The following is a 14,406-nucleotide window of genomic DNA, read 5'->3' on the forward strand; positions in this document are numbered from 1 at the left end:
TGTCTTCTGCAAATATTTTCTCCCAGTCTGTGGTTTCTCTTCTAATTCTTTTGATATAGTCTTTTGAAGAGCAGAAGTTTTTCATTTTAACAAATTTCAGCTTATCAATTATTTCTTTAGTGCTATGATTTAAAAAGTTACTGCCACATTCATTGTCATCTAGGTTTTCTCCTATGTAGTCTTCTAGTTTTATAGTTTTGTATTTTATGTTTATGTCTGTGATAAGTGTAAAGATATGTGTCTAGATTATTTTTTTGCATGTGGATGTGCAGTTGTTCCAGCACCATTTGTTGCAAAGACTATCTTTGCTCCATTGTATTGCCTTTGCTTCTTTGTAAAATATCAGTTCACTATATTAATGTAGGTTTATTTCCAATCCCAATATTCTATTCCATTGATCTATTTGTCTACTCATTTGCCATCATCATAATGTCTTAACTATTGTAAGCTTTATAGTAGACCTTGAAGTAAGTGTCAATCTTCCAACCTTGTTCTTCTCAGTTTTGTGCATGCGTGCTAAGTTGCTTCAGTTGTGTCTGACTCTTTGTGACCCTGTGGGCTGTAGCCTGCCAGGCTCCTCTGTCCATGGGATTCTGTTCATGGGATTCTCCAGGCAAGAATACTGAAGTAGGTTGCCATGCCCTCCTCCTGGGGATCTTTCTGACCCAGGTATCGAGCCCGCATCTCTTATGTCTCCTGCATTGACAGGTGGGTTCTCTACCACTAGTGCCACCTGGGAAGCCCTTTCAGTTTTGTACTTATCATTATATGGATCTTGTAAGTAATTTGTTTTATATATATATATATTATATATATATATATATATAATATATATATATAAAACTAAACTTTGTTTAGTTTTTTTTTAATATAAATGGTATTATGTTTTTCATTTCAAAGTGTTCATTGCTGACATATAGGGAAACAATAGACTTTTGTGTCAGTTATATCCATATAACCTACAACCTTGCCATAGATACTTTTTAGTTCCAGGTGCTTTTTTTGTTGGTTCTTTCAGATTTTCTACATAGAAAATCATATAATCTATTAATTTTCTTGTCTACTTCATTTTTAACTGGAAGTTCTAGTATAATGTTGAAAAGGAGTGGTGAGAGAGGACATATGGCCTCATCCTTGATCATAGTGGGAATACTTCTAGTTCCTCACCACCAAGTATGATGTCAGCTGTTGGCTTTTTGTACATATTCTTTATCAAGTTGAGGAATTTCCCCTCTGGTACTAGTTTACTGAGAATTCTTATTATAAATGGGTTTTGGGTTTTGTCAAATGCTTTTCCTGTGTCTACTGATGTGATCATGTGTTTTTTCTTCTTTAGCCTGTTGATATGATGGATTTCATTAACTGATTTTTGAATGTTGAACCAGGATAACTCTCACTTGGTTGTGGTATATAATTCTTTTTCTCCATTGCTGGATTTGATTTGCTAATATTTTGTTGAGGATTTTGCATTTATGTTTATGGGAGATATTAGTCTGTGGTTTTCTTTTAATGTCTTTGGTTTTGGTATTAGGGTAACTGTAGCCTCATAGAATGTGTTAGAAAGCATTCCCTCTGCTTCAGTCTTCTAAAAGAGATTATAGAAATTTGGTTTAATTTATTTCTTAAATATTTGATAGAATTTACCAGTGAATCCATCTGGGTCTGGTGCTTTCTCCTTTGGAAGGTTATTAATTATGCATTCAATTACTTCAACAGCTGTAAGTCTATCCATATTTTCTGTTTCTTCATATATGAGTTTTGGCATATTGTGCCTTTTTAAAAAATTGCCAAAAAATTTGGTCCTTTTCATCTAGGTTATCAAATTTGTGGGCATACAGTTGTTCATAATATTCCTTTGTTTTCCTTTTATTATTCATAGGATTTGTGTTGATGTCTCCTCTTTTATTTCTGATATTAGAAGTTATATCCTCCCCTTTTTCTCTTCCTCTTTACTTTTAAAATATTAACATTGCATGTTTGCTGTTATATGTACTTATTTCTGGACTTCCCTGGTGGTTCAGACTATAAAGAATTTGTCTGCAGTGCAGGAGACTCAGGTTTGATCCCCGGGTCAGGAAGATCCCCTGAAGAAGGGAATGGCTACCTGCTCCAGTATTCTTGCCTGGAGAATTCCATAGATGGAGGAGCCTGGTGAGCTACAGTACTTATTTCTGCACTCATCTGAAAGTCCCCTTTTCTACACAATCAAATATATTTTTCAGTAAAATCTTATTTTATAATGATTCTCAAGAAATGGAATTCACCAAAGGGCCTGATATCCTACTTGTTTATTCATTTGTTTCCCTTCCCTAAATTAGGTATAATATCAGTTCATAGTTCTTTTGTTTTGAGAGCAGTATCATCCAGTGATCTAGATTGACTAATTGATAGTTATGAACAGCAGTCAATTTACATTTTAAAAATGTCAGAAACCAAATTTTTAGTTTATTAACCATTAAATGGTTCTGTAATTTTCAAAGAAAGTATTTTGAAATGAGCATAAGACAATTGAAAGAACCATTTAGAAAAGTTTCAACTATACCGTGAGGCATTTTATCTGGGCTTCTACTTGTAGATATGAAAGAGTTCCCTAATTTATTTAGTTTATTTTCAGTAGGTTAGCCCTGGTGATACAACAAATTCAAATAAACTCAAAATTTGAAATAAAGCTTTAGATACTATAGTATTAGCATGTTTTATAAATGGGAATTGGAAAGGGACTTCTGTATTTTTCATGTATATTTTAAATCCTAGGTCTTACTTTTCCCCCTCAGGGAACCCAAGATAGTCAACATTTTTACTTTAGAAATATTTCTGTGAGAAAAGTGTAAATTATGGCCTACAGTAGCTAGCATTAAACCTTTGGAATAGAAAGCAAGGTTTATTTATAAATTTGCAAATTATGTGCTGTGCATTTTAATAACAGTGTTCTTTAAGTGTTATCTTTACACATCTGCATTTCTTTCTGTGAGTATCCCTGAGCTGGTATGGATAACTATGAGTTAATTTGGCTGATAGCATCAAGTTGTGATAGTAACCAGGGTCTAACAAAACCTCTTTTCTAATTCACTGACAAGCTGTATGATTTTGACTAACTTATTTATCCCCTTTGCATCTCCCTTTTACTCCTATACAAAATATAGATGATACTTACTCTGCACTTTTGTTCTGTATTATTGTCAGAATTAAGTAAAATAGGAGATATGGAAACACTTGAAAGATGACAAATGTGTACAATTGTAAGGCATTGCTTCAACATCACTGTGAAAGCCCTTGGCTCATATTGAGCCTGAACATGTTTCTTGTCCTCGTCAGGATGTAGTGGGAGGACAGAAAAAAAAGTACAATTCCCATTCTTGCACACTCGTCAGTCTGCCTTCTCAAATTTGCACAGCTCTAGTTGTACCTAGTGATAGAAAAGTAACATTTTTAGGTCCCAGTTGCGGGAAATACTTTAAATAGAACTGGCCTGCGGCATTTTTCAAAATAAAATCTAAATAATACGAGATTGTTAGTGGGAACCATGCCAGGGCTAGATTACACGACTAATAAAAATCAACCTGAGTCTCTGGTATGAACCTAAGAGAAGCAGAAGATATTAAGAAGAGGTGGCAACAATACACAAAATAAGTATACAAAAAAGATCCTCATGACCCAGATAATCACGATGGTATGATCACTCACCTAGAGCCAGACATCCTGGAATGTGAAGCCAAGTGGGCCTTAGGGAGCATCCCTATCAACAAAGCTAGTGGAGGTGATGGAATGCCAGTTGAGCTATTTCAAATCCTGAAAGATGATGCTGTGAAAGTGTTGCACTTAATATGCCAGCAAATTTGGAAAACTCAGCAGTGGCCACAGGACTGGAAAAGGTCAGTTTTTACTCCAATCCCAAAGAAAGGCAATGCCAAAGACTGCTCAACGTACCACACAGTTGCACTCATCTCACATGCTATAAAAGTAATGCTCAAAATTCTCCAGGCCAGGCTTCAACAGTACATGAATCATGAACTTCCATACATTCAAGCTGGTTTTAGAAAAGGCGTAGGAACCAGAGATCAAATTGCCAACATCCATTGGGTCATCAAAAAAGCAAGAGAGTTCCAGAAAAACATCTACTACTGCTTTATTGACTATTCCAAAGCCTTTGACTATGTGGATCACCACAAACTGTGGAAAATTCTTAAAGAGATGGGAATACCAGGCCACCTGACCTGCTTCTTGAGAAATCTGTATTCAGGTCAGGAAGCAACAGTTAGAACTGGACATGGAACAACAGACTGGTTTCCAAATCGGCAAAGGACTACATCAAGGCTGTATATTGTCACCCTGCTTATTTAACTTATATGCAGAGAAACACTGGGCTGGGTGAAGCCCAAGCTGGAATCAAGATTGCCAGGAGAAATATCAGTAACCTCAGATACGCAGATAACACCACCCTTATGGCAGAAAGTGATGGAGAACTAAAGAGCCTCTTGATGAAAGTGAAAGAGGAGAGTGAAAACATTGGCTTAAAGCTCAACATTCAGAAAACTTAGATCATGGCATCCAATCCCATCATTTCATGGCAAATAGATGGGGAAACTGTGGAAACAGTGGCTGACTTTATTTTTTTGGTCTCCCAAATCACTGAAAATGGTGACTGCAGCCATGAAATTAAAAGACGCTTGCTCCTTGGAAGAAAAGCTATGACCAACCTAGACAGCATATTAAAAAGCAGAGACATTACTTTGCCAGCAAAGGTCCATGTAGTCAAAGCTATGGCTTTTCCAGTAGTCATGTGTGGATGTGAGAGTTGAACCATAAAGAAAGCCGAGCCCCAAAGAATTGATGCTTTTGAACTGTGGTGTTGGAGAAAACTCTTGTGAGTCCTTTGGACTGCAAGGAGATCCAACCAGTCCATCCTAAAGGAAATCAGTCCTGAATATTCATTGGAAGGACTGAGGCTGAAGCTGAAACTCCAATACTTTGGCCACCTGATGCGAAGAACAGACTCATTTGAAAAGACCCTGATACTGGGAAAGATTGAACGTGGGAGGAGAAGGGGATGACAGAGGATGAGATTGTTGGATGGCATCACCGACTCAATGGACATGAGTTTGAGTAAACTCCAGGAGTTGTTGTTGGACAAGGAGGTCTGGCATGCTGCAGTCTATGGGGTCACAAAGAGTCGGACACAACTGAGTGACTGAACTGACTAAGCTGAACTCAGACTGTCAGGCAGCCTTGATCACAGCTCCCCCAGGTCAGCAATGGAGAAACAACAGGACTCATATGAGGACTTGTCTTGAGTTCCAGAGACATTGATTGTCATCACAGACTTCATACTGGGACTTGTTTGTGGGCTAATAAGCAATTTGTCAGCAGCCTTTTACATGCTAGAGACTAGAGCAAGAGTGAATTCAGACAGAGCCCTGGTCAAGATTTTTTGCAGGTAAGGTTAAAGAAGGAGAAGGAGTCAGCAGAGGATGAGATGGTTGGATGGTGTCACCAACTCAACGGACATGAGTTTGAGCAAACTCCAGGAGATAGTAGAGGACAAAGGAGCTTGGTGTGCTGTAGTCCATGTGGCCACAAAAGAGTCAGACACCACTGAGTGACTGAACAATGACAACAAAAACAAGAGTTAGAGAACATTTCTTCCTTTGGTCTCTCAGCCATCCCCAGAGTGGATTCCCTGTCCTCATCCTCATCTCAAGTTAATGAAGGTGCTGCTGGGATGACCTACATAGTGTATACTTTGGACAGTTTGAAGAAGGAACAAGAAGTTTTGCCTAGGGGTCTGGGCTTTATTGTAGAAGATATTTGTCTAAGAAACCTGCAGAAGACTGAATGGCACTCTTACTAACAGCTTGACCTCCCAAGTTCTGACCTTTACCTGGTAGCAAGTATTCACAGTACCTGGAAGTTCCTTCTTGCTTTAGTTTGCTTTCTCTTGATTAACTTCTTTTTGCGCCTAAGGCAGTATATCTTTTTCATCCTTTCAAACCTTCATGGTGTACTGGTGCTAGGACTGTTGCCTAACTGACTTCTTCCAGATTCTTTCTTCTCAAGTAGCACCCTAGCCCAGTGGTATATCTTAACTCATTGCTGTCAGTGTATTGTGTTTATTGTATTAGTGATGGTTTGTAAATTATCACATCACATAGAAATTATAATTATTGTTTATTAATAATATGTGTTTTGTTAGTCACTCAGTTGTGTCTGACTCTTTGCAAGCCCATGAACTATAGCCTGCCAGGCTCCTCTGTCCATGGGATTCTTCAGGCAAGAATACCAGAGTGGGTTACCATTCCCTTCTCCAGGGGATCTTCCCAACCCAGGGATAGAACTCGGGTCCCCTGCATTGCAGGCAGATTCTTTAATGTCTGAGCCACCAGGAAAGCCCATTAAAAATATATGTACCAATTAATACTAGCAGTAATAATAATTCTAATGACAGTTTATTAAATATCTACTATGGGCCAGATACTGTGCTATGTATTTTATATTTCTTTAAGACCTACGGCAGAGGTCAGATATTATATATTATTTAAGACCTGGAGAGATCAGATATTATAGCTATCCCAACTGAAAATGGTAAACTTATTTTTACTTAAGTTTGTATAATAAAAAGAACTTCCTTTTCCAACTTCCAATAGAGCCACGATCAAGGATTTCTTATCCTCGTTTTTCAGGTGAGGAATCAGATGCAGAGATGTTGCATAACTTGCCCAAAGACACAGAGTTAGTTGAACCTAGTGGATCTTAGCTCAAAGCTCATGGTTTGTAATGAAACCACTAAATTATATTGGTCCCTTATTTAGTCTACCCTATTTTCTCCCCATTTGGGATAGTAAGCTCCTTTCATGGAACTGGACATTCTATATCTATTGTTGAGACTGCTGATCAACAGCACTCATTCTCTGGGTTTGTAACAAAGTAACGGTAAGGTATTTAACAAGTAAGTCTGTTTCACTTGTATGGATGTACACCATGGAACAGATATGATCAAAGTCTGTCACATTAAGAACTGTTTATAATATGTTTATTATACTTAACGGAGGTGGTTCCCTTTCTTATTTGTTTATTACATTTTATTTTTTATTTTTTAGTTAATTAATTTATTTATTTTACTTTACAAGTATTGTATTGGTTTTGCCATACATTGTATTGTATTGTATTGTATTGTATTTAAAAGTATTGAATTGCCATACCTTGACTTGAATCTGCCATGGGTGTACATGTGCTCCCCATCCTGAACCCCCCTCCCACCTCCCTCCCCATCCCATCCCTCTGGGTCATCCCAGTGCACCAGCCCCGAGCATCCTGTGTCATGCATCAAACCTGGACTGGCGATTCATTTCACATATGATAATTTACATGTTTCAATGCCATTCTCCCATATCATCCCACCCTCGGCCTCTCCCATAGAGTCCAAAAGACTGTTCAATACATCTGTGTCTCTCTTGCTGTCTCGCATACAGGGTTATCATTACCATCTTTCTAAATTCCATATATATGTGTTAGTATACTGTATTGGTGTTTTTATTTCTAGCTTACTTCACTCTGTATAATAGGCTCCAGTTTCATCCACCTCATTAGAACTGATTCAAATGTATTCTTTTTAATGGCTGAGTAATATTCCATTGTGCATATGTACCACAGCTTTCTTATCCATTTGTCTTGTGATGGGCATCCAAGTTGCTTCCATGTCCTGGCTATTATAAACAGTGCTGTGATGAACATTAGGGTACACGTGTCTCTTTCAGATCTGGTTTCCTCGGTGTGTATGCCCAGGAGTGGGATTGCTGGGTCATATGGCAGTTCTATTTCCAGTTTTTAAAGGAATTTCCACACTGTTCTCCATAGTGGCTGTACTAGTTTACAGTCCCACTAACAGTGTAAGAGGGTTCCTTTTTCTCCACACCTTCACCAGCATTTATTGCTTGTAGACTTTTAGATAGCAGCCATTCTGACTGGCGTGTAATGGTACCTCATTGTGGTTTGGATTTGCATTTCTCTGATAATGAGTGATGTTGAGCATCTTTTCATGTGTTTGTTAGCCATCTGTATGTCTTCTTTGGAGAAATGTCTGTTTAGTTATTTGGCCCACTTTTTGATTGGCTCTTTTATTTTTCTGGAATTGAGCTGCAGGAGTTGCTTGTATATTTTTGAGATTAATTATTTGTCCATTGCTTCACTTGCTATTATTTTCTCCCATTCTGAAGGCTGTCTTTTCACCTTGCTTATAGTTTCCTTTGTTGTGCAGAAGATTTTAATTTTAATTAGGTCCCATTTGTTTATTTTTGCTTTTATTTCTAATATTCTTGGAGGTGGGTCATAGAGGATCCTGCTGTGGTTTATGTCAGAGTGTTTTGCCTATGTTTTCCTCTAGGAGTTTTATAGTTTCTGGTCTTACATTTAGATCTTTAATCCATTTTGAGTTTATTTTTGTGTGTGGTGTAAGAAAGTGTTCTAGTTTCATTCTTTTACAAGTGGTTGACCAGTTTTCCCAGCACCACTTGTTAAAGAGGTTGTCTTTTCTCCACTGTATATTCCTGCCTCCTTTGTCAAAGATAAGGTGTCCATAAGTGTGTGGATTTATCTCTGGCCTTTCTATTCTGTTCCATTGATCTATATTTCTGTCTTTGTGCCAGTACCATACTGTCTTGATGATGACTGTGGCTTTGTAGTAGAGACTGAAGTTGGGCAGGTTTATTCCTCCAGTTCCACTCTTCTTTCTCAAGATTACTTTGGCTATTCGAGGTTTTTTGTATTTCCTTACAAATTGTGAAATTATTTGTTCTAGTTCTCTGAAAAATACCGTTGATAGCTTGATAGGGATTGCATTGAATCTATAGTTTGCTTTATGTAGTATACTCATTTTCACTATATTGATTCTTCTGATCCATGAACACGGTATATTTCTCCATCTATTTGTGTCCTCTTTGATTTCTTTCATCAGTGTTTTATAGTTTTCTATATATAGGTCTTTTGTTTCTTTAGGTAGATTTATTCCTAAGTATTTTATTCTTTTCGTTGCAGTGATGAATGGAATTGTTTCCTTAATTTCTCTTTCTGTTTTCTCATTGTTAGTGTATAGGAATGCAAGGGATTTCTGTGTGTTAATTTTATATCCTGAAACTTTACTATATTCATTGATTAGCTCTAGTAATTTTCTGGTGGAGTCTTTAGGGTTTTCTATGTAGAGGATCATGTCATCTGCAAACAGTGAGAGTTTTACTTCTTTTCCAATCTGGATTCCTTTTATTTCTTTTTCTGCTCTGATTGCTGTGGCCAAAACTTCCAAAACTATATTGAATAGTAATTGTGAGAGTGGGCACCCTTGTCTTGTTTCTGACTTTAGGGGAAATGCTTTCAATTTTTCACCATTGAGGATAATGTTTGCTGAGGGTTTGTTATATATAGCTTTTATTATGTTGAGGTATGTTCCTTCTATTCCTGCTTTCTGGAGGGTTTTTATCATAAATGGATGTTGAATTTTGTCAAAGGCTTTTTCTGCATCTATTGAGATAATCATATTTTTTCAATTTGTTAATGTGGTGTATTACATTGATTGATTTGTGGATATTGAAGAATCCTTGCATCCCTGGGATAAAGCCCACTTGGTCATGATGTATGATCTTTTTAATATGTTGTTGGATTCTGTTTGCTAAAATTTTGTTAAGGATTTTTGCATCTATGTTCATCAGTGATATTGGCCTATAGTTTTTTTTGTGTGTGTGGCATCTTTGTCAGGTTTTGGTATTAAGGTTATGGTAGCCTCATAGAATGATTTTGGAAGTTTACCTTCCTCTTCAATTTTCTGGAAGAGTTTGAGTAGGATAGATGTTAGTTCTTTTCTAATTTTTTGGTAGAATTCAGCTGTGAAGCTGTCTGGTCCTGGGCTTTTGTTTGTTGGAAGATTTCTGATTACAGTTTCAATTTCCATGCTTGTGATGGGTCTGTTGAGATTTTCTATTTCTCCCTGGTTCAATTTTGGAAAGTTGTACTTTTCTAAGAATTTTCCCATTTCTTCCAAGTTGTCCATTTTATTGTTTATTACTTTTTAAAAACTGTGACCATTTGTCTTCCTTGCATTCCCTATACCTACCCTAATCCTCCCTGTCTCCAAGATATAACCATTATATTTTTTTTCTTTACTGGTATTATGATACACAAAACTTGGCTAATCCTTACCCTGTTGATACAATCATATCTGAGTCATATTAAACAGGGAATAGGATATTTGACCAGCCATATACATGAATCTGTAGAATGGGAATAGAGGTTTAGTACCATAAGTGTATGTCTATGTGTGCCAAGTCATGTCTAACTCTTTGAGACCCTATGGACTGTAGCCTGCCAAGCTCCTCTGTTGGTGGGATTTGCTAGGCAAGAATACTGGAGTGGGTTGCCATTTCCTCCTCCAGGTGATCTTCCCAACACAGAGATCTAACCTGAGTCTCCTGCATCTCCTGCATTGGCAGATGGAGTCTTTACCGCTAAGCCATCTGGGAACCCCCTTAGTACCATGAGGTTTATGCCAAAGTAGAGAAGAGAGAATGTGTCTCTTGAATACATACCTTTTGATCCCCACACATTTAATCAACTAACATTTGCTGAGTACTTCTATCTATTAACTTAGATCCCAGGAATAGAGTGATGAACAAGAGCAACAAATTCTTTGCTTACACTTAACAAAAAAACACATGATAGAAAATTAAAGAGAAGGGCAAGTATAAGAATCTGTGGTTCAAATAAGCTTAGGATATTCAACAAACAGAGAAATGCCATTGTGACTGTACCCTAATTGAGTGAAGTGCAGAATGTTATGATAGGCCACATCATGTAGGGTGTTAAAGAAAGCAAGGAGCCATGGACATGTTTAGCACTGCAGTATTGAAAAATGGAGTTAAGAAGAGCCAAATTTTACCTTATGGCTGAGACTTTAGAAAAGAAAAATTCTGGTGGCTTTAACTTCATGTCTTTTAAAGAAGCTGTCAAACATCTCCGGAATAAATGTTCTTACATTTGATCCCTGGTGTGCCTATATTTTACCCTTTTGGTTCTAAGAACCTACACTGAGGAAGAAAGAAAGGAAGTAGCTGACAATTGACATTGTATAATGGGTTTACAGCTGAACATCAGAATGGGAATACTTTGATAGCATATTCAGATGACACAGGTATCCATAGTCAGAGTTCAGTTCGGTTCAGTCGCTCAGTCATGTCCGATTCTTTGCAACCACATGGACTAAAGCATGCCAGGCTTCCCTGTCTATCGCGAATTCCTGCAGCTTGCTGAAACTCATGTCCATAGAGTTGGTGATGCCATCCAACCATCTCATCCTCTGTCATCCCCTTCCCCTCCTGCCCCCAAACTTTCCCAGCATCAGGATCTTTTCAAATGAGTCAGCTCTTCGCATCAGGTGGACAAAGTATTGGAGTTTCAGCTTCAGCCTCAGTCCTTCCAATGAATATTCAGGGCTGATTTCCTTTAGGATAGACTGGTTGGATCTCCTTGCAGTCCAAAGGACTCACAAGAGTTTTCTCTAACACCACAGTTCAAAAGCATCAATTCTTTGGGGCTCGGCTTTCTTTATGGTTCAACTTTCACATCCACACATGACTACTGGAAAAGCCATAGCTTTGACTACATGGACCTTTGCTGGCAAAGTAATGTCTCCGCTTTTTAATATGCTGTCTAGGTTGGTCATAGCTTTTCTTCCAAGGAGCAAGCGTCTTTTAATTTCATGGCTGCAGTCACCATTGGCAGTGATTTTGGAGACCAAAAAAATAAAGTCTATCACTATTTCCATCATTTCCCCATCTGTTTGCCTTGAAGTGATGGGACCAGTTGCCATGATCTTAGTTTTCTGAATGTTTAGTTTTAAGCCAACTTTTCACTGTCCTCTTTCACTTTCATCAAGAGGCTCTTTAGTTCTCCATCACTTTCTCCCATAAGGGTGGTGTTATCTGCATATCTGAGGTTATTGATATTTCTCCCAGCAATCTTGATTCCAGCTTGTGCTTCATCCAACCCACCATTTCTCATGATGTACTCTGCATATAAGTTAAGTAAACAGGGTGATGATATACAGCCTTGATGTACTCTTTTCCCAATTTGGAACCAGTCTGTTGTTCCATGTCCAGTCTAACTGTTTCTTCTTGACCTTCTTACAGATTCCTCAGGAGGCAGGTTAGGTGGTCTGGTATTCCCATCTCTTTAAGAATTTTCCACAGCTTGTTGTGATCCACACAGTCAAAAGCTTTGGCATATTCAATAAAGTAGAAGTGGATGTTTTCCTGGAACTCTCTTGCTTTTTCAATGATCCAATGGATGTTGGCATTTTGATCTCTGATTCCTCTGCTTTTTCTAAATCCAGCTTGAGTCCTTGCCAGTAATTAACCTCACTAGAAATCCAAGTAACAGTCATTTTGATTAAGTTAGTTTGTAAACCTAATGGGCAGCTGTCATCTGCACTCCTGTGTTTTGTTCAGTGTCTGACATATTGTGAAATTTCAATGAATACTAAGCAGTACAAATAGTAACAATTGTGAGGCCACCTTAACATTATTGGTTGGCATGTGAATACCATTTATCAGGATTGTTATGACTTAGTTGTAGAAGCACTCAGTTTTGAAGTAACCCTGGCACTTTGTGTTTTTTAACAGAAGGTATCCCTTGATGTTTAGAATAGATATGATTCTGAAACGTCACACCAAGAAATTTACAGTTGATCTCCTGCTAAATCTTACCAGGCTGCTTCTGATCTCATCCTCATCCTTTCCAGTTTTCTTTTTGTGTGGTTGATATCTTCTGGAATTCAGGTAGAATAGGGTAGGGAAAAGTTATACATGGGGAAATGAAGGCAGAATTGAGTTCCATAAATGCCCTTGTGTTATGAGTTAATCAATGGCCAACTTCTAAAGCAGCCTTATGGCAAAATTCAATGTTGAATTTCCTTTATGATTCTAGTTTTGGTGGATAAAATTAATCCACTTTACTTGGATTTGTTTTCTTAAGTGCCCAGAATTTGACCCTTGCCATATCTCAGTAAACACCTTAAAAAGCTGTATGAGTTAACAGGTATCTCCTGTATGTTGTTCTGGTTTTTGGTATGTATCCTGTAAAAGAAAATGTTAGTAGCTTAGAAAACAATGGCAAAATTCACAATCCTTGGAATACCTGTTAAGGTACTGGTCATAAAAGCAAACCAGAAATGGCTATAGCCCTAGTCATAGACTTTATTTTTTAAATTATTTTTTAATTGGTGGATAATTGCTTTACAATGTTGTGTTTGTTTCTGCCATACAACAGTTTGAATCAGTCATGATATATCTCCTCCCTCTTTCGCCTCCCTCCCTACACCTCGTGGGAGTGCCAGGCTAAGCTCCCTATGTTGTATAGTAGCTTCCCATTAGCTATTTATTTTATACCTGGTAGTATATATATGTCAATGCTACTCTCTCAGTCCATCCCACCTTCTCCTTCCCCTGCTGTGATTACAAGTCCATTCTCTACATCTGCATCTCAATTCTGTAGACACTCATATATTTTTACTATCAGATTGTCAGCATAGCAATATTTAACACTAGGAAAGAAGTCTGACTTACATTTCAGAAGTTGGGTACATCTGCTGTATGTACTGATAGCTATGTAGCTGTCTCATGGTCACAGATAGCATTTTGTTTTATATCTTCCTATCAGTTGAAGTAGAAAACTTTCCTGTGTTGTTTCCGTGTTTTTTTCTGATTTCTATGCAAGGTCCTAAATGGGAAAGTCAATACTCTTGAGATATATACAGTACAAACATAGTTGTAAACACCCAATAAAGTCATTTTGCTTTTTCTCTATTCCTACAGAAACTCAACATATTGCATGAAGGTGTCAATGTCCTTGACTGTTGCAGAGAATGAATCAGGTCTGTGCTACAATAGCAGGATCCGCTATTTGGAAAAATCCGAGGTCACTAAAAGAAAGGAGATCTCCTGTCCAGACATGGATGACTTTAAAAAATCTGATCAGGAGCCTGATGTTGTGTGGTACAAGGTAATTCAGCATGATGTCAAATGCATTCTTTACCTTATGTCAATACCTGGATTGGGGAGAGAAAAAGGGAAATATTTTATTTTGAGTTTTTGGTATTAGATATTTCACTGAGAAGTATCAGAAGACCCACAGCTAAATAATTCAGAGCTATGATTCCTATATATTACTGGTTTTCATGTACTCCCATCAGCAGGTGTCAGAAGCCATCCCAGCTTCTCCAAAGGCTATAAATGAGGAAAATAGCCCTCTACCCCAACTTATGAGAGCAAGCAGGAAGAAGAGTGAAAATTTAAGCAACGCGTGAAAGAAAGTATTTGAGGGACATAGAAATATTATTACTGTTAGAACAAAGGTCCATCATTACAAGTA

General features: G+C 37.6%; 1 protein-coding gene across 1 annotated transcript in view; it reads left to right on the forward strand.

Annotated features, from left to right (window-relative positions):
* Nucleotides 1-14,406, forward strand: part of IL1RAPL2 (interleukin 1 receptor accessory protein like 2) — a 1,284,763-nt gene that overhangs the window by 707,462 nt on the left and 562,895 nt on the right. The window contains exon 4 of the mRNA XM_043897204.1: nucleotides 13,851-14,037. Coding sequence (XP_043753139.1) covers nucleotides 13,851-14,037 — 187 coding nt within the window. The remainder of the gene's footprint in view (nucleotides 1-13,850; nucleotides 14,038-14,406) is intronic.

The sequence above is a fragment of the Cervus elaphus genome, chromosome X (assembly GCF_910594005.1).
Source record: "Cervus elaphus chromosome X, mCerEla1.1, whole genome shotgun sequence".
Taxonomy (NCBI): domain Eukaryota; kingdom Metazoa; phylum Chordata; class Mammalia; order Artiodactyla; family Cervidae; genus Cervus; species Cervus elaphus.